The sequence below is a fragment of the Aspergillus pseudotamarii genome, assembly GCF_009193445.1.
Source record: "Aspergillus pseudotamarii strain CBS 117625 unplaced genomic scaffold BDV38scaffold_41, whole genome shotgun sequence".
Lineage (NCBI taxonomy): Eukaryota > Fungi > Ascomycota > Eurotiomycetes > Eurotiales > Aspergillaceae > Aspergillus > Aspergillus pseudotamarii.
This window is the reverse complement of record NW_022475055.1, coordinates 132,480-154,284: the sequence shown is the minus strand read 5'-3', so window position 1 is coordinate 154,284 and position 21,805 is coordinate 132,480. Positions and strand designations below refer to the sequence as shown.

The following is a 21,805-nucleotide window of genomic DNA, read 5'->3' as shown; positions in this document are numbered from 1 at the left end:
TAGAACCCTGTACATAGTATATCTGGTAGTCAAATCTACCCCGCAGCAATAATCTCCATATCAGCCACTGGAAACCTTGAAACAGATAGAGAATGATCCTATCTCTCAGGTGAGTATCAAGTTTACAACTAATACGTTGGGTCCCTCAGAACCACTCGCCCGTAGGCAGTAGCTAGGTCAAGAGAGGTCACGGGTTCCGTTATTTCTTATCTTGTCACCTGTCATGTGGAAGCTGCGTCATCAGCTCCGGAGAAGCACGTGCCCAAGTATAGACAAATATGTGCGATCATATTTCAACAAATCCCACGTATCACATATGCCAAATGCTAAATATAACGCTCAAATAATGACCAACAATATGCGAGAAATTTCAACACCTGACCTACCCAAGCATGCTTAGTTAGAGAAACAGAAAGATGGCATCATTAAGCCGCCATAGTAAGAACATAACTAAATCAGGTTAGTGTTGCCTAAACCTAAGTAGGGAAGAATGAGGCAAAAACCACTTACGAAGTAATGCTGTCCATTCTTTCAGTGGTCAACTTCAGGCTAACCGTCAGCAGTTCCCGGGCAATTTCGGGCTCCTGTTCCCTTAGATCTCGCCATTTGGCTGTAGTCAAACGCCAGGCAATACATTCCTGTTCCGCCTTGACCGTTGCCGTTCGTCGGGTTTCGCTGAAGAACGGCAATTCTCCGCACGGCCGTCCGGCGACGATTAGCTCGAAATACCGCCCCTGTGGCAACTCATACTCCGCACGAAGCATCCCGGATTCAAGCAAGTAGAAGCCATTGGGTACATCGCCCTCTTGGAATAATACAGTACCAGCTGTGTAGGTGTGACGGACAAAATATGTGCAAGCCCGGAACCAGAAATCCTCATTGCGTGAAGTTAGCCCCTGGAATGTCTGGAGTAAGAGTGGTAAGGGCTGTCGCATGGAAGCCCAGGCTGTAGGAGCCACCACGGCTGTCTCATCCTCGCGCAACGTTGTAGTAGCTGCTTGCTGGAGATGTCGGTGACGAGGGGAGCTCACGATACTTTCGTGAAGATGCTGCTGGTTGTGTGACCCAGGTACTTCTAGAAACATTGAGGACGCACCCTTCCTCTTCAGCAACGCTTCACGATGGCTGTAGAAGACCTTCAAATAGTCATTCTCGCAGAATTCAAGTGCGGAGTTGAAGTCTTCGAATATCTGCACGCCATTTTCTGACTCGAATAGCCCGACATTTTGAAGGCTTCTGCCGACATCTCCCCCGGTGTTCAGCCCCGAGATGGTCATCAGCACGTTTCGCTTTCTCAGAATGCGATTGATACGCGTGAAGGCTTCGGCTGCAGAGAAGTCGATGCCGTATACACGGGAGAAGTCCAGGATAATAAATCGAATAGGACGTTTGTTAAATGCTTCCTCTTCAATCAACCCCCTCATTGTGTTCTCGACGTCAACAATGGTTCCGAAAAATAGATAGCCACCAAGCTTGATAATGAGTGTCTGCTGGCCTGCTTCTCTTAAGAATCGCTGTTGGATCGGAGGCCGCCGGACAGTCGAGCCAGCAATCTTGCCTGAGAATGTCGCTCTAATCGCAGATTTACGGGATGTCTGAACAACGAAACTCATACACGCTAGGATGATACCGACGAATATGCCAACAACAAAGTCCCAAGCGCCCATAGTGACGACAATGATGACGACCTGCCAAGTTAGTTCAGAGCACTGTGGGAAAATTTAGATAGTACCTACTGTCAAATATTCGTGCCTCTGTAACTTTCCCCACGTGTCAACTAGCGCTTCTTCCATCAATTCAATCCCCAGTAGGAAAATGAGTGCCCCAACGACCATGACTGGAATGAATCCAACTATTACTGGTCCCACAAGGAGGATTCCCAAGGTAGCAGCTGCAAGCATGATACCTGCGAGACGTGAATTTCCGCCACTGTCAATGAAAAGCAAACTATTTGTATACACAAGATAATTCTAAGAAGGCTTAGTATGATGGTAACTGCTACAAAGGAGTCATCGCCATACCTGTATACTCCCAGAAAATCCCGACAGCGCATTGGTGACACCATGCGCCATGAGCTCACGGTCAACGTTCAGATTGTCCTCGCCCGTGGATATACCTAACGCTGGGACGTTGATGGGGACATGAAGAACTCCAAAGAAAGTAAGCGCAAACATCGCCGGGATAGTATCAAGAAAGGCAGTCCAGTCGACGGCAGCGAAGTCTAACACGGTTAGAGATATTTCATCGATCATCTGTAGTCAAACTCACCATAGAGTGTATAGAAGTGCCACCATGGGTTATTAGATGATGGTGCTTCAAACACCCAACCACTCTTGCGTAAGGTATCCATTGGTACCTTGGCACTCAACTTAACGATATAAAAGATGACTGCGACGGCAATGAAATAGCCACCAACCAGAAAGTTAGATCGCACGAATCGCTTCAGAACAAGGAGACCAATTGCAAGTAGTAATGGTACAAGCCAAAGGGGTACCGTGTCTGGACGAGAAAGTTTCTCCAAAGTAGGAAGAGTAAACTCGAGAGATCCGGGTAGTCTAGCGGAAACCTCAACACCCGTCATCAAGAGGAAAAAACCCACACCACCGATACACCCGATCAGAATGTGCCTGGGGAAGAAACCGATCAGCGAGCCTAGTTTGCAAGTTCCCATTAAGAAAAAGACCAAGCCTGTTAAGACCGAACTGGCTGAGAATGATAGGATAGTAGTGGCGATGACAGCCCTTGGGTTATCCTGGCCCACACGTGCCAAGATTGTGAAGGCCATCTGGTGGAAGAAAGGAACAACTTCGATCATCTCGCTACCAATTCCGCCGCGGAATATTGACCCTCCACATGAGAAAACCAGCTGGGCGATGATGGTACTAACGTAGAACATGGAGATGCCGTCTGACCCAAGATCAGAGAATATTGGCTCTCCCAGCGGGAACAAAATCATTCCATATGACAGAGCGTCAAGGATGTTGAGCAAGAGACCGAGGAATACCGAGGGTAGTAGACTAACAGGGTAGATAACACCTTGTTCCCAGACCGTCCGCCTATTCCATGATTTTGGATGTAGTAGCCCTTGGAAGCAAATCAAACAACTCGAAAGCGCTTTATGAAATGCATTCTGCTTGCGTTCCCTGATGGTGTCTTGACTCTCAACATCTTCGGCGACCCCATAACTTCGGAAGGGCTTTGTATGTGGAGACTTAGGCAGTAAAGATGTTTGTTCGGTACTAGGAGCTTCACGCATGCTGGACGCCGTGCCTGAGATTCCTATGGAAGCACCACCTTCACCAAGTCCATTCCGCTTTGGAGCACTATCACGGCCATTGACACCGTCAGAGGAGTCGGAAGGGTTACGGATCATCTCAGTCAAGGCTGATGAGCCCGCGATAGGGCCAGTGGGGGGCCCAGTGTCTAGAGGTTCTGAGACTACAGTGTCTGTGGGTGACGAAGAGAGGTCTGTATCTTGGATCGGATGAAAGATATCGAGGGACGGCGGCAGCGTATTTCGTTCTTGAGGCAGTGAGCTTCCATTCAGGGAGAGCGCGTAAGAAGCCAGTTCAGCAGTTTGTTCTCGAAGACCTTGAGACGAATAACGAGCGGGATCTTTAACAGTCAGTCAAACAACACTCTTCGAGGTAGCCATTGCGTCTCCGGGGAAGGTTCCTGTTTCACACCTGCAGTACTGTTGAATGATCGGTGGTAGAAGGAACGACTTGGCGTCCTGTGGCTTGTCCCGCCAGATACAAGGGACTCGATCCCCAAAGGTGTTCTCGGAGGACTACCATTGTTGGCCTGCTCTACAGGAGGCTCAATCGCATCTGGAGCCTCATCATCAACAAAGGGAGACGGGCGGAAAGGTAGCCCGGACACGCGAGAGTCACTGCGGCCTCGTGGACGGAAGACACCCATTGTGGTCGTCAGAATCGCGTAAGTGCCAACTGGAAGGACCAAATGCTTTTACAGGGACCAGGGAGTCCCGGAGTCTTTGACTCTTCCTGCTTTTGGTTGCTCGGGGAGGACCAAAAGACTGGGTGCGGAGGAAAAGGTGATCCTGAATGACGCAAGTGTCAATCAGACCACAGGAGCAATTGACATTATTTGGACTACCGAAGAAGCGGAAAAGTAAATACGAAAGGAGAAGAAGACATTAGGACAGCCATCCAGAAGAAGTCTGCCGTGCGAGGTCAGTACAGCAGAGTATGGGGGAGGGGGAAATGACTGGATTCCCTGTTATCGGCCAGAGCTTTGACTAAGAAAAGTCTTATCACGAGAGGAACTTATCGTCGGGTCCACTCGTTGCGGTTTAGCGTCGTACTAGATTGATCCGGAATAGTACAATGGGGAATCCGTCCAGGTTGATATAACATTAGGTAATGGTTGGTGATAACTGGCTGTCATAAATTAATATTTGACTCTGGAGATTCATAATTCATATCAATCAATTGTGATTCTGGACTCCAAGTCTAAGCTTCAGGCATGCAGGCATCGTGGGGGGACTTTGTTTGCATGTGATAGGCTGTCGCAAGGGGTCTGTGCTCGTCGTGCATCTTTAGACCCGACTAACAGTTAACGACTTGTCCTGCATCTGCCGATTTACCTTCTCTAACGCTCAACCGTTGAGTAACCAAAATCCTACCAATTACATGATGGATATGACTCGCTTACCACTAGCCAGACTTTTAGCTGCAGCATATTACGTTGTGATGCATCGACTTGTTGAGAATCGAGCTCAAGCTAGCATCAAATCTCGTGGAAACCACGAAACAATCGCAAAGAATGTGCTTACATACTTTTCCTGAATAACAGCATCAAATTCGAGCAGATTGTCGTAATCAAATCTGCCTGCCATTTCCGGGGATGTCTTTCGGAAATTCCAGCCTAAGACACAGCAGTAGCGTCTTTTAATTGATGAGATAGTTCAGACCAGCAGACCCGCCTGCTATTGTCTTGAAGCATCTCGAAGCAATTTACCCCTGCTTCGAACTTTCAGAAGCTCATTCGAAGGGAGATCAGATATTTGTCAAAGCGGATTTTGAAGCCTTGAAAGTGCTACATGAAGATGGCTATGTCCACACAGGTAAGGGTTATGCTCCGAGTAAGCTTCTGACTGCACATACTAGTTCTGACCGGAAATTCTCCGTAAATATCAAAACAGATAACGTTTTAGTGAACTATGCACCGTTGTATCAGAGTAAAAATGGTCAACGCTTCACATTTGTCCAGCTTGCAGACCGTGAGAGCACAGCCCATGTAACTTCCAGCTTCTGTAGGGACCGCGACGGAATTGGTACGCCGATCTGGAGGAGTCCAGAGGCACAATTGGGATTGCAATGGGGGCCACCAACTGACAGCTGGTCATTTTGAGACATTGGTAGTTGCTTCATATTTCAACTTATTTTGTTCCTCTAACGATTGATTTATCCTTCAGGTAATTTCCTTAATCTACGGTGATAGCTTCTTCACCTTTAAGCGTAAAGCTCCCCGTGGCTACGACGAATACGTAATAGTGATTCTCTATAAATAACACATCTATTTCGGACCGTACCCGCTTCCAGGTGTTGACCTCGCTGATCAAGAGACCTTAGGCATTCTGTCACAGCATTAATGATGTGTAACCTGAAAATTAAAATTTTTTTCGCGAGCTAACCAGCGAGAAATTATCAACTGAAGAAAAGGAGTCTATCTTGAATATTATGAACCTCAATCCAAGGGATAGACCGACTGCGAAGGAGCTTCTTGAAGACAGGTAATTCAACGGAATACGAGCGGATTAAGCATCGTCAAGTTTAAGCCAGCATTACCGTGGTTATCGCCCTTCGGCCACCGAAAGATTTACCATGGGTTATCATGTAGCAAGATTGAGCAAATACTTGGCACAACTTAGGACAACCATCCCTCGATGGTTGAATTCAGGACTGGCTCGAAGGCATGTCTGTCCGAAGTAGAACAGTCGCGAGCGAACGATCACTGGCCAGCCAAGTGTCTTAGAAGCATGGAATGGTGCAAGATCCTTAATATGGCAATGCAACAGAGTAAGGGGACGGGGCAGTAGTACCTACTAGTAAGCGCATCCACATACGGGTACGTTATGGGTGTCATGATGCTGCAGGTGGCGCATAATATTGCACCAATATTACTGAAGTGCCGCCATAGGCTAAGGCCCCTGCGCTAATATTAGCTAAATGACCATAATGACTATAGAAGTGCAGTGGCTATCAAATGAGTGTCCCATCTTGGCCACTTTATGAAAGAGTTTGTTGAACAGCATCTGAGGGCATCTGCTTAGGGCAATGTGGGTCTCGGAGGTCAGCCGTGGAAGAGCAACATTCCAGAAAGCAGTCAAGCTCACAGCCGAAAAACATATTTATGCGAATATCAAATGGACATCCCCCTATACTACAAACGTGGAGTCTCATGGCCTGGGCCTTCATCTCCACATTCGAGCCCCCAACGGGAGGTCGTATGAGTAATGAGACGGTCTCCACGGCCGATCCGAAGAGCCGAAGGCCGAACAAGCTGACATTCTTATACTACATGACGCACTACCTTGTATTCAGTTATATTCCACCATCAATACCGAATCAGACACTTAGTCTCTATAGGATAGGATTCGGTACAGCATGGCCACCTCAGTCCTCCTAAAAAACGGCACACTTCTTCTCCACGACGCGATTGACGTCGTTCATGCGTCGAAAGAGGATCTTCTAATCGAGAACTCGCAAATCATTAAGATTGGCCAAAACATTGAACCACCATCGTCCGACACAGCAATCATAGATTGCACGGACAAAATTGTCTCGCCAGGGTTTATCGACACCCACCATCATGTATGGCAGACTTGTCTCAAAGCCACACATCCAAACCACACTCTCTTCGATTACTTCCCCACCGGCAATTTCGTCAGTTCTTTCGTATCAGCCGACGAGACCTTCTGGGGTCAGTTAGCTGGTGCGCTGGAGTGTATCGACAGTGGAACAACGACTGTAGTGGACCATGCTCATATCAACATTACGCCGGATCATTGTAAGTTTCATCCACTAATCGCATAACAAGACCGTGCACATATTGTATAGTTCTGACATATCGCAGCCAAAGAAGCTATCCGAGCAACCATCTCCTCCGGAATCAGGTCAATCTTCGGGTACTGTCCAACTGCCCGAGTAACCCAATGGAGTCCCAAGTTTGAAATGGCCCCAGATCCACTCGCTCCATGGGTCATGGAAACATTTGACCAACTCGCAGCTATGAACCCACTCGGCCCATCTGGACGAGTCCGGCTGGGATTCGCCTTCGATATGCTCTATCTCCCCGGGGAAGTTCTGAAGGAAGTATACGGTCGAGTCCGTCGCGCCGGGGCGCAGCTCATTACATCCCACTCAGTTTACGGGGTCGCGTTCGGAGGTATGTATTACGGCTAGCTCCACTCCACCATGTCTTGCAGGACGCTTTCCCTGGCCTCGGACTATTATACTAAATGCATGTACAGGCCCGGATGCCCCATCAACGGCTAATCACCTCGATTCTCACGGCCTCCTAGGCCCCGACATCCTATTATCACACAATACCAACCCCAAACCAGAACATACCCAACTCATCCGCGACAAAGGCGTGAAGATCTCTAGCACACCCATCACTGAACTCCAAATGGGCCACGGCAACCCGGTCTGCCTCTATCCCGAGTACCAGCAAATATCATCTCTGGGAATCGACTGCCACAGTGTCTGTACATCGTATATCCCGACTCAGATGTCGACCGTGCTGCAGTGGGCACGAGCAAGACGACACGAGGAGTTCGAAGCGCACAGCAAGTGGGCGAAGAATGTAGGGAGCAGCGTAAGGGACGTCTTCAATCTAGGAACGATTCAGGGCGCTCGATGCATCAACATGGAGAACGAAATTGGGAGCTTGGCAGTGGGCAAGAAGGCGGATATTGTTATTTATGATGCTACCTCGCCCGGTCTGCTGGTTGCTGCGGATCGGGATCCGGTTGCGGCCATCGTTCTTCATAGTTCGATCAGGGACATTGATACTGTTATTATTGATGGAGTCATTCGGAAGGAGGGCGGGAAGCTCAAGGATGTGCTGGTTGCTCCTGATATTGAGGCTAAAGAGGAGAATGGTGGTCAGAGGGTACAGTGGCGAGAGGTGGCCCGACGTATTAGGGAATTGGGCGTGCTTATGGATGAAAGGAAAAAGGCGGCGGTTGATGATGAGGTTGCTAGGGCTGCGATTTTGGAGGCATTCCATCTTAATGCCTCTGCATGGGCTGATACTATCTAACACAGCTTTATAACTAGGTGGCAGTAGCCCGTGTTTCTTTCAAACTATAATTCTTTCAGATCTGCCTTTTAACTCCTCTACTTTTACTCTCCATGGGTATCATGAACATAGAAAAAAAATTCGCAAATCAATCATTCCAACCAAAACCAAATGTACCGTCAACTCAACCGCTCCAAGAACCCCTGCGCAATCAATCGTTCCACATCCCCCTGCCGCACGTACAACTGACTGTTCTTCGTCAAATTAATAACCCTATGAAGCAGTCAGCACCAAGAACCCTCCCCACTAGTTCCCCCGCCTTCCCGAATAGCAAGAAAGAAGGTGGTGAAGTAAAAAGAACATACCCATACTCCGTCTGAATCTCCCCGGCATCCTTAAGGACCCGAACATCAATAAACAAATCCTTGGGCGGCTCCAACGCCCCCGTAAGATCAACATCAGTCCACTGTCCCTTATACGCCGCCAACAAATCACTATACTGCCGAAAATACTCTTCCTCTTCGGGACTCAACGAGCTATGATTCCCGCTCTGCGAGCTCGCAACAGGCTGGGTACCGTCCTCCGCGGCTGGGGGTGCCTGCTGCTCGAGCACATCGATGCCCGTCCAGCAGAGCTCTTCGAGCTTTTCGGTGCGCACGCGGTGGTATGCGAGGAGACAGCGCTTGTTGCGGCGCATACAGAGGTGGTCGACTAGAAGGGCACATGCGACTGCAGGCTGTTGGGAGGGGTCGAAGGAGCCGGAGAAGGGGGTTAGGAGGTGGTTGACATCACGGTCGAGATCGCGGACTTCGCGGGCGACGGAGCGAACGAGTTCGGTTTGGTAGGGGGGCAGGTGGGCGAGGGATTGGGTGCGTTTGGCGTGTTGGACCTGAGTTGGTTTGTTAGTGGATGTGGTTGTTTGGTGGGGTAGAGGAGAGAAGATTGGGGGTCGGGTTGGACAGACTAATTTGTTGCCGAGTTCACCATACATGGTGGAAGTTGCGATAGGTGTTTTAGGTTATTGGGAGATGTGGTTATGGGTATAGTTTGCGTTGTAGATTGTTACTGGGTTTAGTGTGGGTGTTGCTGGATGTTGGGCCGGATGTGTGTTGTACAATTCTGAATGTTGCGCGTTGAGTCGGTCTTACACGGTGCGTGTGTCAATCCTTCTGTATTTCTCTGATGAAAGTTTTCTTAGATCGCCTTGAGTATGAAAAATAATCAATGTTGAGTGCAAAGTAACAATCTTGCGGCGTTATCTCCGGAAAACGCGGTTCACGTGATGCACCTTTCTTTCGCGGCTGCCAAGACTGTTTCAGTCATTGGAATACAACAATTTAACACTAGCTCGCTGTCGTTTAGATGAGAAATTCTACGAATATGAGTCTAGTAAAGATGTAGTACGGACCATTTGTGACTATAAAATTGACGTAGGGCTGCAGCTTGGCAATCAAACATGGGAGACTACTAACTATTCTCAAGCCCATTCCATTTCTACTGCAGAGAATACTTATTCCTGCATACGAGAATGGTCGTTACTGCTGATAATAATGCCGACTCCATATGAAACAATATTTAGAGTGCATTTTCTAACCAACACTCAGAGATCTTCCGTCAAAAGGCCCGATCTTATCGAAATAAACACAATTGATATATACGTGGTAATGATAATTATATGGGTAAGTAATCATAGAAATATGGCAAAGTATTTATTAGATGGTGAATTGGTATCTCTGAATCACAAAAGTCCGTGCAGCTCTATGCGAGTGAACGATTGACAAAAGAACTATCATACATAACCAGAACTAACAGTTTGCCACCCTTGGGAATCGATATCGGCGAGATTAAGAAAAGATACATTAGAAACAAAGAAACCGCCTCCAGAAGGGATATCACTAAGTCATTTAGATCTGTACGCCTTGGAACTCCAGCATCAAAATATTCAATTTAAACAGGGAGCCAATCCGAGAACAAAGACGACGCACATATCCATTATGGAAGTTCGTCGAGCTCGTCGCTTTCATCACGTTCATCATGGGATTCGGAATAGATCCCCGTAATTCCTAAAATGCCGCCGGTTGAGGATTAATCCAATGTTCAAACTCCGTACCGGAGGTGTCCATGGTCCCGTCATGGCCTGACTCCCACGCCTCGCGACCATCCACCATCGATTGCATACATGGTGTGAAAGCCGCCCCGGCTACGTAGGGTACCGTGGTCGGCGGTAGCGACGAGGCAGCAGCGTAGTTGTTGCTTGCATGCACGTCTTGCCAGATGGGATGGTAGTGAGCATTGCCGTAAGGCTGACTTCCTCCACCATTGTTCGGGTTGCCCTGGAAGCCGAGCAGCTGTGGATCTAGCTGACCATCGGCACCAGCTCCCGGCGCAGGAACAGAAGTCTGAGGCTGAAGAAGTTCATGGTGAGTAGCACCTGGTAGGCCAGCCAGAGCTGTTGAAGAAGAATACTGGAGATCCTGCATGTCAACTCTGTTGAAGCGGACATCTTCCACATGGGAGCCCATGAGGCTCTGATGGATTGATTGCTGGAGGTACTGAGTTGGCTCCGGTGGTGAGGGAGGTAGCATGCCTGGGGCTGGCCTACCGGGGTTGGTCGTTTGCCAGGAAGAGCTGAGATAACCAGCGGGCATGCCATGCTCCATAAAACCAAGAGGGGTTGAGTCACGGCTGCCCCATCCGCTTTCCATTTCTGATGTGCTCATGGTACGGGGCGTCTGCCCTAAGCCAGGGCTAGAACCAGGTGTGTGATCCAGGCGACTGTTGCGACGGTCATCGCTTCTTCGATGGTCCTTCTTTGGAGAAAACCTGTATCCGGGATGCGCCTTGACATGGTTCTTTTTTTCAATGTTCGCTAGCAGTTCAAACTTATTGCGAATCTCCGGTGGCTCCATCTTCCAGCTGTGGCCCACAGCCACGGACACGACTTGATGGTTGTTCTGCCCCAGCCACTTCTTGGTTCTCTCTGTGTATGCTGACCGGTAGAGCATAAAGGAGTTCATAGGCCTGGCAACTTTGCCGTTCTTTTTGGCGACTTCCTGGCGACGGACCTCGACAGGTCGATGTACCCAACCTTCCATGTCCCTGATGGGGACATGGGTCAGGTGCTTGGTCAACTCGCTCAACGGGCCGGGTAACGAGGGGCCATCTCTGGCATGCAGTGTTTTGGGCTTGCGACCACCGCTACCTCTGGCACTCTTTGCTTTTCCGCGATTGGCTGATCTCTGAGGCCATGTAGATGAAGTCCGCTCTGAGACGATGCACTCATCCGAGGTTGATGGTGGTGTGTTGACTTGAATGCTATGGGCCGCCATCTGAGAAGAGATTAGCCTGAGAACAGATGGATACACAGTGCTACCGGGAAATTCCAGTAAAAGAAAGTGCTTACCGGCTGTTGTAAATAACCGTTGTTGGAAAGATACCGGGGGTGATTTGACGATTCGAAAGCCTGGCAGAGGTCAGCGTGGTGCAACAGGTGGTAATTCTAGCTCTGAATACTTACCACAGCCTGCTGTGTATGATCCATGGTAATTCCGGCTCCTAGTATGTCGTCGTGTGCGTATAATGGGTGAATGATTCCACAGCTTTCCCGGTGAGGTTCAGGAGTGGGATGTCCGTCTGAGTGAGGCGGAGAGGGCAGTTGGCCGCGAACCATGCTCGCTGTAGCTACGCCTATGTTTCGTTTGATGGTGGAGAGTAAGGTGGCACTTTTGGAAGCAAGACAGGAGAACAATGTAGCCACTTTGAAACGGGGAATATTGCGACAGAACCAGATATTTCTGGTCTGTCCGATGTTGTTGCGCTCAAATCCGGAAGCAGTGCTCCAGACCAATAGCGGGGTAGATGGAAATTGTTGGAGATGAAGGAGCAAATTCCTGCAGAAGAATGTAAAGGCAGTCGAAGGTAGAAAATATTGAGTGAATATGTAGAGGAAGTTGTAGCCCTCTTGGGAGGAATATCTGGCGTTTGGCAGTCGTTCAATGGACAGAAATGGAGATTCTAGTGAGTATGAAAGCAAAGGACAAGACAGTGAGACCAGCAGCCCTTTTAACGAATAATCAATGGGGTAGCTGTAGAAGGGGGGGGGGGGGGAAGGGGAAAAATCCAAAACAAAAGAAGAATAGAATTGAGGAAGATAGTGATTGAGAGAGGGTTCGTGGATGAAATGTGAAGAGAGGAGAATGAAGCCACCAGGGCAAGAGTGGACTGAATGATTGCTTTATCGCATGGAGATCTGCAGAGGAAAAGCACACGATATAAGTAAAGAATAGGACGGGGCAAGAGCGGCAAGTTAAGGGAAAGATATCAGTGGGACGCATGATGTTGCAGACAGCCGTTCTGGATGGTGGTCGATGCTAACCATAGGCCATGAATAGCGGCTGAAACCCTGGCTCAAGCTAAATTAGGAGAATAATAATAATAATAATAAAAATAATACATCAAAAATAAAAAATATTATTAAAAATATAAAATACACACACAAAAAAAAAAAAAGACGCAGAATAGTAACGTACGCTGTGGGCGGCGGAAGTGTTAGTTTAATTTTTTATTAATATTGTTTTTATTATTTCTCACTCCCCAATCTCCATATTGCGCACTAAGTGGTGACGGTGAGGCCTTTGTTCCAGTATGTCGGGACCTGAGGAGACATGGGTGCAGGTGATTTGGTTGATACATTTGGGGAGGGCTTTTTTTCTCTTTCTCTTTTTCTTTTTTTTTTTTCCTGTCTTTTTTGTCATTTTCTTACTCTTTCATTTTGCCCTTCCCTTTATTTTTTAATTGAAATCTTATTGGATGGGAACCCTATTATGTTGGTCCCTCAAGAGAATGGTTCCTTTCTATGTGCATTTCTCACACAGTTCCCTTCTTTATATTGTCTCTGTCTGCAAACTAGATACACCAGTGGTCCCAAAATAGCCCCTCCTGCTCTTTGCTCCCTTTGTGCCAAATTCAGCATCCATCAAATTGTGTCGGAGATCTTGCAATGGTTGAATGAGAAGAAAAAAGCTCCTGTTGTTGCAGATTCTTTTACCGGATGCGGGTGAAGAGATCAAGCCAGGAGAAACCGTTTTAGAACTAGACGGCACACTATCTTCTGTCCGGAGGTTTAGTCCTAATAATAATAATACGTATAATAGTAATAATAAGAGTACTAGTACTAGCTGTAGGAGGGTGGGTTGATCAATAGAGTTCGCTGCCACTCTAACGTCCAAGCATCGTTGCACAAAAATCCTCCTTTTGCCCTTGAGAATCAGGATATTCATTACCTTCATACAATCGTAAGATCTTCTAAGACTCTATACAGAATCAGTGACCTCCGTTCGCAACGCAGCGGTAAAAGCCCCAGAGCTATGGCTGATGGCTCACAGGTTTGGCCGGAAACGTAGACCTGTCACCCCGTATAGAATTTAGAACGGTCAGCTGTGAGTGACAAACTCATTTGATCATATTGAATGTTCAGGGCGACACGGGAAGTTGATCAATTTGGAATTCCCCGGCCTCGCTGGAGCATCATCGAATCAGGAAAGCGAGAAATGAATCTCCCTGACTCATTCGTTCTTCATGTTCATCTCCGTTGTCTAATTTTCACACTTGTCAGATTCTCCACTAGTCGGAAACCTGATAGACCAGTCTGGAACTACCGCCTATCTCTGCAGCATAGCAATTTCGCCTCTCTTTCTTTCCTCTGTCTGAATGACAGAAGAGAGGATAGATTAAATTTTCATCTGGGGTATATCAAAGGCCGATATAGGAGTTCCATGGGAGACCATTCACCGAAAAAAGTATGTACAGTAGGAAGACGGGACAGCAACCTCTTCACCCATCAGAAGCACACTCGTGGAGAAGTACATCGTGCGAATGCACCCACGGTACCCTGCTTAATCATTCCTCCCGCACGTTGTGTGTACCCGCTATATGTACACAGAGAGTGATCCCGTACTGCTTTCTCCACAGTTGAACCAGTAGATCATCTCTAGTAAGAACCTTACCAGACCGGACTTGCCATCACAGGGATGGCATCGACGGTGGGCACGGGCAGAGCTCGATGTGGAAGAATCTATTGGGCTCAGCGGATCGGGTGCTGGCAGTTCCATGTTTGAAGTGGTTCCAAACGGGACCAAACGGGGTTTACCGATTTCCCTATCGTGTCTTTCATTTCGCTCGCACTGGTATCGAATGAATCAGTGTGCAGAAGGAGGCATCGGGTCAAGTCTTCTTGAGGCATCATCAGTCGTTGGTCATTCCAAATACTCTCGCTCTATAGTTCCCATCTGGGAGCGGGCAGCTCGCAGAAAAAGGATGATATTCGTACCTTGGTTAGAACTACTGACACTGATTCAGCTCACTTTAACCTAAATTAACTTCTTACCTATTCGGAAGTGTGCCCATGCCATCGAAAATTTTGGTTGTACACTAATTAGCTTCCAGTAGAAGGAATATGGAATGGATTGAAGCCTCGAACCTTTCCAGTCTTGACGTACAGGCTTGGAAAGGTATTACTGCTAGGAAGACGTAGTAGTATGATCACATACAACTGCGCCACTAGACGTTTATTGGTCCAACCATTGGTCGGGTTGAAGTATCCGACCCGTTGAGACTGGTCGACCAGAGAGTAGATCATGGGAGCCTGCCACTAGCGCACTGACACAGCCAATCGTCCCACTATAATTAATTCACTTTTACAAGCCTTACATATAGCGCGGACAACTATCCTGCTGTTTCTAGATTAGTGCCATTTTTGATCTGCGATCGACAGGCTGATATTCCCACTGGGGCTAGACCCAAGAGAAATGACAGCTTCGACCAGCCCCGCGCCCCTTACCCCAAGTATTATGCATGCTAGGACTACTAGGTATATAGTATCCTTGGCAGTGAAAGGTGGAAGTTGGTTGGTTGCCTACTGGTAATTCATGAGACTTTCTTTTCCGACCGTAGGCAAATAGGGGAAAGTACCGCCATGGGCGTTCCTGACTTTTGGATACTTTTTGGTCACGTGAGGACGGGGATCATGGGCGAAGGCTCCCCATGTGTCCTAGCATACAGCATACATGTTGGCTGTTGGACCAACCAAGTGATATGACTATAGCTCTCATGATTGCTTTTGATCCTTCTCACAACTAAAATTATAGGTTACCTTCGCCGATCAGACGCGAGTGGCGAAGGGGGTCTTACAAGTGTCGTACTAATTTACAATTGATTTGATTCGACTGTCGCTCGCAGCCATTGGGGACGTGCGTCGAGGTTGTCACCTCTTGATAGTGGGACAGTAACACACAAGTCTGGGGATGGAACGTACACAATTACAACGTCTACTAGTATTCCCACCCTCTTCTTCGTTCTCCTGAACCTTTCCCAAACTTGTGTGCCGGTCGCTATTTTTGACAACACCGATGACTCCAATGCACTAATGCTGGCCGCCTACTTCTAGGTCTCCAGTCTTCAATTCATCCCTATTATGGCGATCGGCGCTGGATTGGAGGGAGGCGCGAGTTACCAAACTTACCTGGTGCCCTACGATGATCTACCGCCGTCAAGCGGGAGGACTGACTTCGGCGGAGGGTGATGGCTTGCGCAGGAACCGCAGGGGCTCGAGTTCGATTTCTTTGTTCCTTCGGTGTGATCCTTTGGTCCACCGAAGCCGTAGAAGTCCAATGGAAGCTATGTTGGCTTCTACACAAACGTTGAATTACCTTCTCTTATCGAAGTAGCCTCACTCGGTGAGTTCTAGTGTATGCGAGCGATCCGCGAAAATGGGCACAACTGCTTGGGTTGATTTACGGTCTCGAACGGGCTGTAAACTGAATTTGTCTATCTCATCTCGATTGCAGACCCTCTTAGTGAAACCACGGGAGCTTTATCATTAAGAAAAACAACATCATATCGCCTCAAGACGGGTTGCATAACCCGACTTAGCACCTTCTCCCTCGCAGCATGGTGTCACCTGCAGATTTTCAACATGACAGCAAAGGATCAACACCAGGGATCTGAGCAACAACTAAACCCCCCACCACAGGACAGCCGCCCCCGGTTCGATCTTCTTCTGGAAAATTACTTGCTTGATTTACGCCAAGAAGCCAGCCTTTCCAAATCCGTCAGGGTTCTCGTTGGGCCTCCTCTCTTGGGGCCCTGTCCAAACTGGCCCGGGTTCGCGTTTCAAACGCCCCAGAGACCTTGACATTTGGTCGGGTGACTGGGACTGACGCTTAGGATCCCAACTGACATAGACATCGTGTTTCACCTCGAGATTAGGGGCGTTTTTAAGACTGTGAGATATAATGTCTAAAGTTGCCGGATCCGGCATTGTATCTAAGAATATCTACTCTATGCTTACTGCGTCTCTTTATCTGCCTCATGCACGTTTCATAACATCTTCATGCATGTTGTTTATTGTCAACTTATTTTTGGATATAACAATAGCCAACATGAAAGAACATGGAGCACACAGGGGGGTTGAGAACATGAAGAGTTGAAAGGACCAGTCATGGTGGTGCGCCGCAGATCAAGCGAATGGTAGGCCGGACGGACTACTGCCTATTACTATCTTCGGACACGAACCTTTCCGTCCCAACCATGGATTTCCAAGTCCAAGTGGGGATGCGGCAGAAAGTCAAAGTATTCGAAGAGCAACTAGATGTGTCCAAGCAAGCCAGTGGCGTACTGTCCCTCTTTCCATCCGATGAAAATGAGATGGAGGCCCCCAAAATTATCACGCTACGAATCAATTGCTCCTTAGTACTTCGCTGGAATCGTAAGGGAATCGACAGGATCCAGATTAGGAGCGAAGGTCGTCTCCTAATGCCCCTTACTAAGTGATTCAGTTGCTGTCAATGGGTATTGCCCGTTCATATCATTGGTGAGCATCTTCTGGTGGACCGCCATGCAGCTGTCAAGATCTATCCCAGATAATAGAAGCATATCAATAGGTGCTGTGTCACCGGCCAACACAGCGATGTGACTATACTGCCAGCCTTTCTTGAGGCTGGATGCGAAACGTGGTGCAAAACATAAGGATTGTCGGTCGAAAGAAGTCCACAATGGGGCAAACTACATGCATCCGGTGTTCACCGCGCTAAACTCGGCGACAAACTTCATGGCTTGGAGGTTACTCTGAATGATGCCTACTAACATTTCACTAACAACATGGTGGTAGGACGTATAGTCCCTCATCAACTGGTATGTGGGACAAGTAATAACCCAACTGGAATTATCGAAGTGATTGGCTAACGGTGAACTTACACAGCAGGACAGGTGAAGTAAAGATGGAGGGATTGGATACCGAGGCAAAGGATATTGGCTGACTCAGTCAATGAACTGATATGCAGTACCACACTCAAGCAGGAGGACGGGGCGTCCATCATCAACTAAACTCGAAATGTCGCACGGGAGGCAGGTTTTGCTCGTAGGTTCATCCCAGCTCACCAGCTTCAGTAGTGATTTGTGGTCCCGCACGGCACTGTCCAACAGTTCGACTCGAGCATGAGGTCACTGGTTCGAATAAGGATGCCCCGCATGGGGTATCTTCGACTGGTTTTGGACCGTTAGGTATGGAGATTGTGGCGGAAACCTGGTAGCCACGTTACCAGTCAAGCGCAGTGACAGAGCGCTAAGCTTGAGGGTGCAGTTGTTTGATTAGACCATCAAGTAGCACAAAACATACTCATCTAGTATATGTCGTCCCACGGACCTCGACTTCTCGGACGTCATGTCACACAGAAGGGAGCTTTCACCAAAGGTATGTACCGATCTGTATAGCCACGAGAGTATCCGTGTTGAGGTGGACGACTATCACCTGATACGTTACAGACACGCCCAGGCCAGTATACCAATATGTTCAGACCCTAATCAAGAACGCACAGTCTAGGCCTTGCGAATGGCCGTGAGCACTGACGCAGAGATTCGCGCAAAGTCGAACACTGGAACAGGTGGATCTCTTACCCCACTAGTATCGCCATTACGATCCACCACTGAACCAGAGTCTCCAGAACGAGGTACCCTAAAGTAACCTCGAATTAGGTGAGTTGCTTAAACCATTTTAAGTAACAACCCTGTCGACCACATCGATCACCTGCCCTTTTATACTCCACCGAGGGTCTTTTATTGGGCTAGACGCATGATATGGCACGGCCGATACGCTCTCTGAATGGCGAGCGCTTGTCTGTTTCTGCCGTGGTTTTCTATTGGTCTGTGTGTCGCGTACGGCGTTTACCGATTGGCTATTCGACTGAGGATCCACTTGATAGTTACTACGGACAAAGTAAGTCCAAGGTACCTTACCTACTACTTTAGTCCATGTTGTTCAGATGTTCGGCGACCTCAGGTATGCAACTGGAGCCCGTTGGTCATAGTAGCAGGTGGCCGATACCTTCTCAAGAACAAGACTTCTCGCGGAATAGCGACTGTTCCAATCTTTGCCGGGTACTTACTAGTACAGGAGGGGGGATACCCCAGGCAATGTACACAGGATCAAATATGGCTCTAGTTGAGACCAGCACCTGAACAGGGCGGCAGATAAGACAAGTTAAGCTAATTCACGTAATATAGCCAAGTTTAGGGGAAAGTTGCTTCTTCCTACTAAGGCTGTATCGCTATCTGACCCATGTGGTGAGGGGTCCATGCCGCTAGCTGGTTACATTGGATGCCTATCCAATACCCACTAAGTTAGAGTAGCTGACGCTATCATTTGCAGCCTGGGGAGAGGAGATGTCACCCTCTTCGGGATCAATTAGTCCCAGGCCAAGTTCCGCGGCTATTGCGGAAGACATCAACACAGTTCCGCTCAGTGGTGTGCACTTCGTCTATGAGTTTCCCTACGGAGTCCGCCGTGCTCAGTGGCAAGATATAAAGCTCCCAAGAAGGATTCTCTGGGTGTGGAATTAGTTTATCAATGAAGTCGTATAAGCCGCATAGTATTGAGCCTCTAAGTTTCAACTATTTCTTTATAGTGAATGCTAATATGCCGGAGTCGGTAATAGTAGAGAAAACGGACCCCATCCCTATCTATAGAGCGATCAACATATTACTCCAACATACAGTGCCATAGCTACTAATTACCCCTTTGAGCAGCAAACGAGAGGCGCCATAGAAAAAAGAAATTCAAAAAAGAAGTCACCTACCTATGATACCTTTTTACACGAAATTCTAAACCCTTACGGCAGCACCACCCCTGAGTGGCCGGACTATATCGGGTTCCATACTTTAACATGTCAGGCTTATCCAATGAAACCCACAGATAAAAGCGGATCAAGCGGGTTAAGACACCGATAATTGCGGGAACATTAAAATTAAATTAAGCACTGACAGCACCCTGTGCCCCCGTTAGCGGTGGGCTGAGAAAGTGACAGCCCACCCACCACAAGTAGTTGGTCGATAGTATGTGGTATTATGCCTTATGCCAACGTCACTCACTCGAAACGTGATCTTCCCAAGCCCTCTACTAACCTTGTTGAGTTATCTGATATTACCTTCCCAGTTGTCTTGTAACCGTAGTATAAGAAATCCCTAATTTTTCTCCACTTCTATTATGGTCAACTCCACACCCTCCATATCTGAGAAAATTCGAACCTGACATGACGTTGCCCAGCATCGAGCCGGAATACTAGCTCCGGCATCGGGCGAGGAACAGACATCTGGCGCAAACCTTTACGCTGCTGGTGGTTGTTAATCTTCGAGACATCGTCATACCATATCGAGACAAACTAATCCCTATACCTATGGAACTTAGCTTGGCAGTGACTCTGGCCATACGGATTTCTCCGGGCGGTACGAGACAACTGGATCTAAAATAGTCTTTGCAAGGGTGACACAGCAGACGTGCATTTCTCGCGTTTGGTGTCTTGATCTTATTTTTTGCGCCTTACCCCCGCGCCCCTTGCTGAGTACGTTCTCCTACATATGCCTCCTCTAAATATTCCCCCCCTCCCCCAAAAAGCAAATCACGCCAAGTCGAACACATTCCCTTAAGCTACAAGACATCCACAAAATTACCTTCCTTAAGTCAAAGTATCTTCTCGCACTGATTCAATGTCCCTCATTAAGTTTTGGATAGAATACGGAGATAAGCCTCGGAGTTCATACTTAAAGAAGATTTGTAATCCCTTTTCCCGAAGCCGACACACCAACAACAATTAGGCACCAAACTCGCGAAGGATCATGATCCACGATCAGGAACAACGCCCGTTGTTCCGATCACGATCGAGACACCTTACGTCCTACTCCAATTTACGGTACCGCCCCTCACAATAACCCACTTCCCCAATCTCCAACCATCTAGATTCTCCCTGGGAGAGCAACTCTCCGAGCATATCCGTGAGCCACAAAAAGAAGGCCGCTCTTCAAACCCAAATGCATGATAAAAGATCAGCCCGGTACCTCCGATATCGTTCAGTTGTTAGAGTTCGCAGCGCTGATTCAGCGGTTGAACTTACTGGTCCAATCAGCGATATTCCATGCGTCCGGCTTTCCCATTATGGTTAAGCCATCAGACGGGCATCATGACCCGGAGCCCCACGTTTCCCTACTTGGGCGCTTGAGCCTTGAGCGTTTTAGCCCTGAGCCCTGACATGGACATACCTCCTCGGAGTCAGTACCCTTGAAGCAACTGAACCAATCTAGGGTACTCTCACCACATAGTAGTTTGTATCCAACCCGTACCAGAAATAGACCGCCCCAGCAGCCAAGACCCCGACCAAGGACCAAATTCAAATCATTCCAAAATTTGCATAAAAACTTCATTTTACGTTGAGTACACTAGGTTAAGTTCCAAACTTCTATCTCCCTTCTCGTCCCCGCCAGTCAAATTGCACCCTCTACCCCATAACATCACTTCATTGGGCAGCCCTAAGGCAGGATAGTTATTTTTCCCCCTCATGCTATGGTAATATCCATTTTTGCAGTACAAGGGTGCTATGTTGCGAGCCGCTAGTGGAGCTGTGTTGAAGTTACTGACACAGACTCGTGATATAAATTTTTTCTTTTTATTTCCAAACTGCATCAATTCTTCAGGATGATTGATTAGCCGTTTGATTTCCGGGATTTGAAAACGTTCTGCTGTTCGGTTTATGGTATGGTATTGTCTATCAATGGGAAGTGCGTTTTTTCTTTTTGCTTTCTTGTTCTTGGTTTTCGTTTTTTTTTTATCACCTACTCCGTGAAGAGTGAGGCTTAGCGGATTGCTACTACTAAGTCTAACGTTTTGTTCTATGCTTATTGTCCGGGGGGTTAGACTGGCTGGCTGGGGGGTGGGGGTTATGGTTCGTTTTCGTTTTTGTGCTAGGGGGGAAGGGAGGAGGAGGCTTAGATTGATTGTTTGAGTCATCAATGGCGTTTGTTCCATAGGATCTAGATAGGGTTATCTGTTTGCTCGAACTGGGTGCTTGTTTGTTGCGGTCGTTTGTACGTACATAGTGCTCCGTTGTACAACTACATGTACAAGATAGGGAGGGATGTATGTACAGTACATGTGCACATATACTTTGGGCACCAGGTCGTAGTCTCGATCCGGGTGTCGAGTTTAGAATTT

General features: G+C 47.9%; 5 protein-coding genes across 5 annotated transcripts; 2 read left to right on the top strand and 3 right to left on the bottom strand.

Annotated features, from left to right (window-relative positions):
• Nucleotides 1-425: 425 nt before the first annotated feature.
• Nucleotides 426-3,921, bottom strand: BDV38DRAFT_272667 (sulfate transporter family protein; the record flags this gene model as incomplete). Its single annotated transcript, XM_032057520.1, has 6 exons — nucleotides 426-450; nucleotides 511-1,688; nucleotides 1,737-1,970; nucleotides 2,022-2,221; nucleotides 2,269-3,615; nucleotides 3,687-3,921. The coding sequence occupies 6 exons, from the start codon at nucleotides 3,919-3,921 to the stop codon at nucleotides 426-428; spliced, it is 3,219 nt and encodes a 1,072-aa protein (XP_031911711.1).
• Nucleotides 3,922-6,591: 2,670 nt separating this feature from the next.
• Nucleotides 6,592-8,343, top strand: BDV38DRAFT_134422 (uncharacterized protein). The gene is made up of 3 exons (XM_032051350.1): nucleotides 6,592-7,035; nucleotides 7,102-7,413; nucleotides 7,499-8,343. Exons 1-3 carry the CDS (start codon nucleotides 6,633-6,635, stop codon nucleotides 8,290-8,292), a joined length of 1,509 nt encoding a protein of 502 aa, XP_031911710.1. The 5' UTR covers nucleotides 6,592-6,632; the 3' UTR covers nucleotides 8,293-8,343.
• Nucleotides 8,344-8,450: 107 nt separating this feature from the next.
• On the bottom strand, nucleotides 8,451-9,262 carry BDV38DRAFT_284725 (DNA replication protein PSF1; the record flags this gene model as incomplete). The annotated part of the gene is made up of 3 exons (XM_032060333.1): nucleotides 8,451-8,544; nucleotides 8,637-9,160; nucleotides 9,236-9,262. The coding sequence occupies 3 exons, from the start codon at nucleotides 9,260-9,262 to the stop codon at nucleotides 8,451-8,453; spliced, it is 645 nt and encodes a 214-aa protein (XP_031911709.1).
• A 754-nt stretch (nucleotides 9,263-10,016) lies between these two features.
• Nucleotides 10,017-12,362, bottom strand: BDV38DRAFT_251768 (HMG-box domain-containing protein). The gene is made up of 3 exons (XM_032055069.1): nucleotides 11,789-12,362; nucleotides 11,675-11,734; nucleotides 10,017-11,600 (listed from the first exon to the last, which is right to left on the bottom strand). Exons 1-3 carry the CDS (start codon nucleotides 11,939-11,941, stop codon nucleotides 10,335-10,337), a joined length of 1,479 nt encoding a protein of 492 aa, XP_031911708.1. The 5' UTR covers nucleotides 11,942-12,362; the 3' UTR covers nucleotides 10,017-10,334.
• A 4,495-nt stretch (nucleotides 12,363-16,857) lies between these two features.
• BDV38DRAFT_284723 (uncharacterized protein) lies at nucleotides 16,858-17,242 on the top strand (the record flags this gene model as incomplete). Its single annotated transcript, XM_032060332.1, has 2 exons — nucleotides 16,858-17,035; nucleotides 17,106-17,242. The coding sequence occupies 2 exons, from the start codon at nucleotides 16,858-16,860 to the stop codon at nucleotides 17,240-17,242; spliced, it is 315 nt and encodes a 104-aa protein (XP_031911707.1).
• Between the last annotated feature and the right edge of the window lie 4,563 nt (nucleotides 17,243-21,805).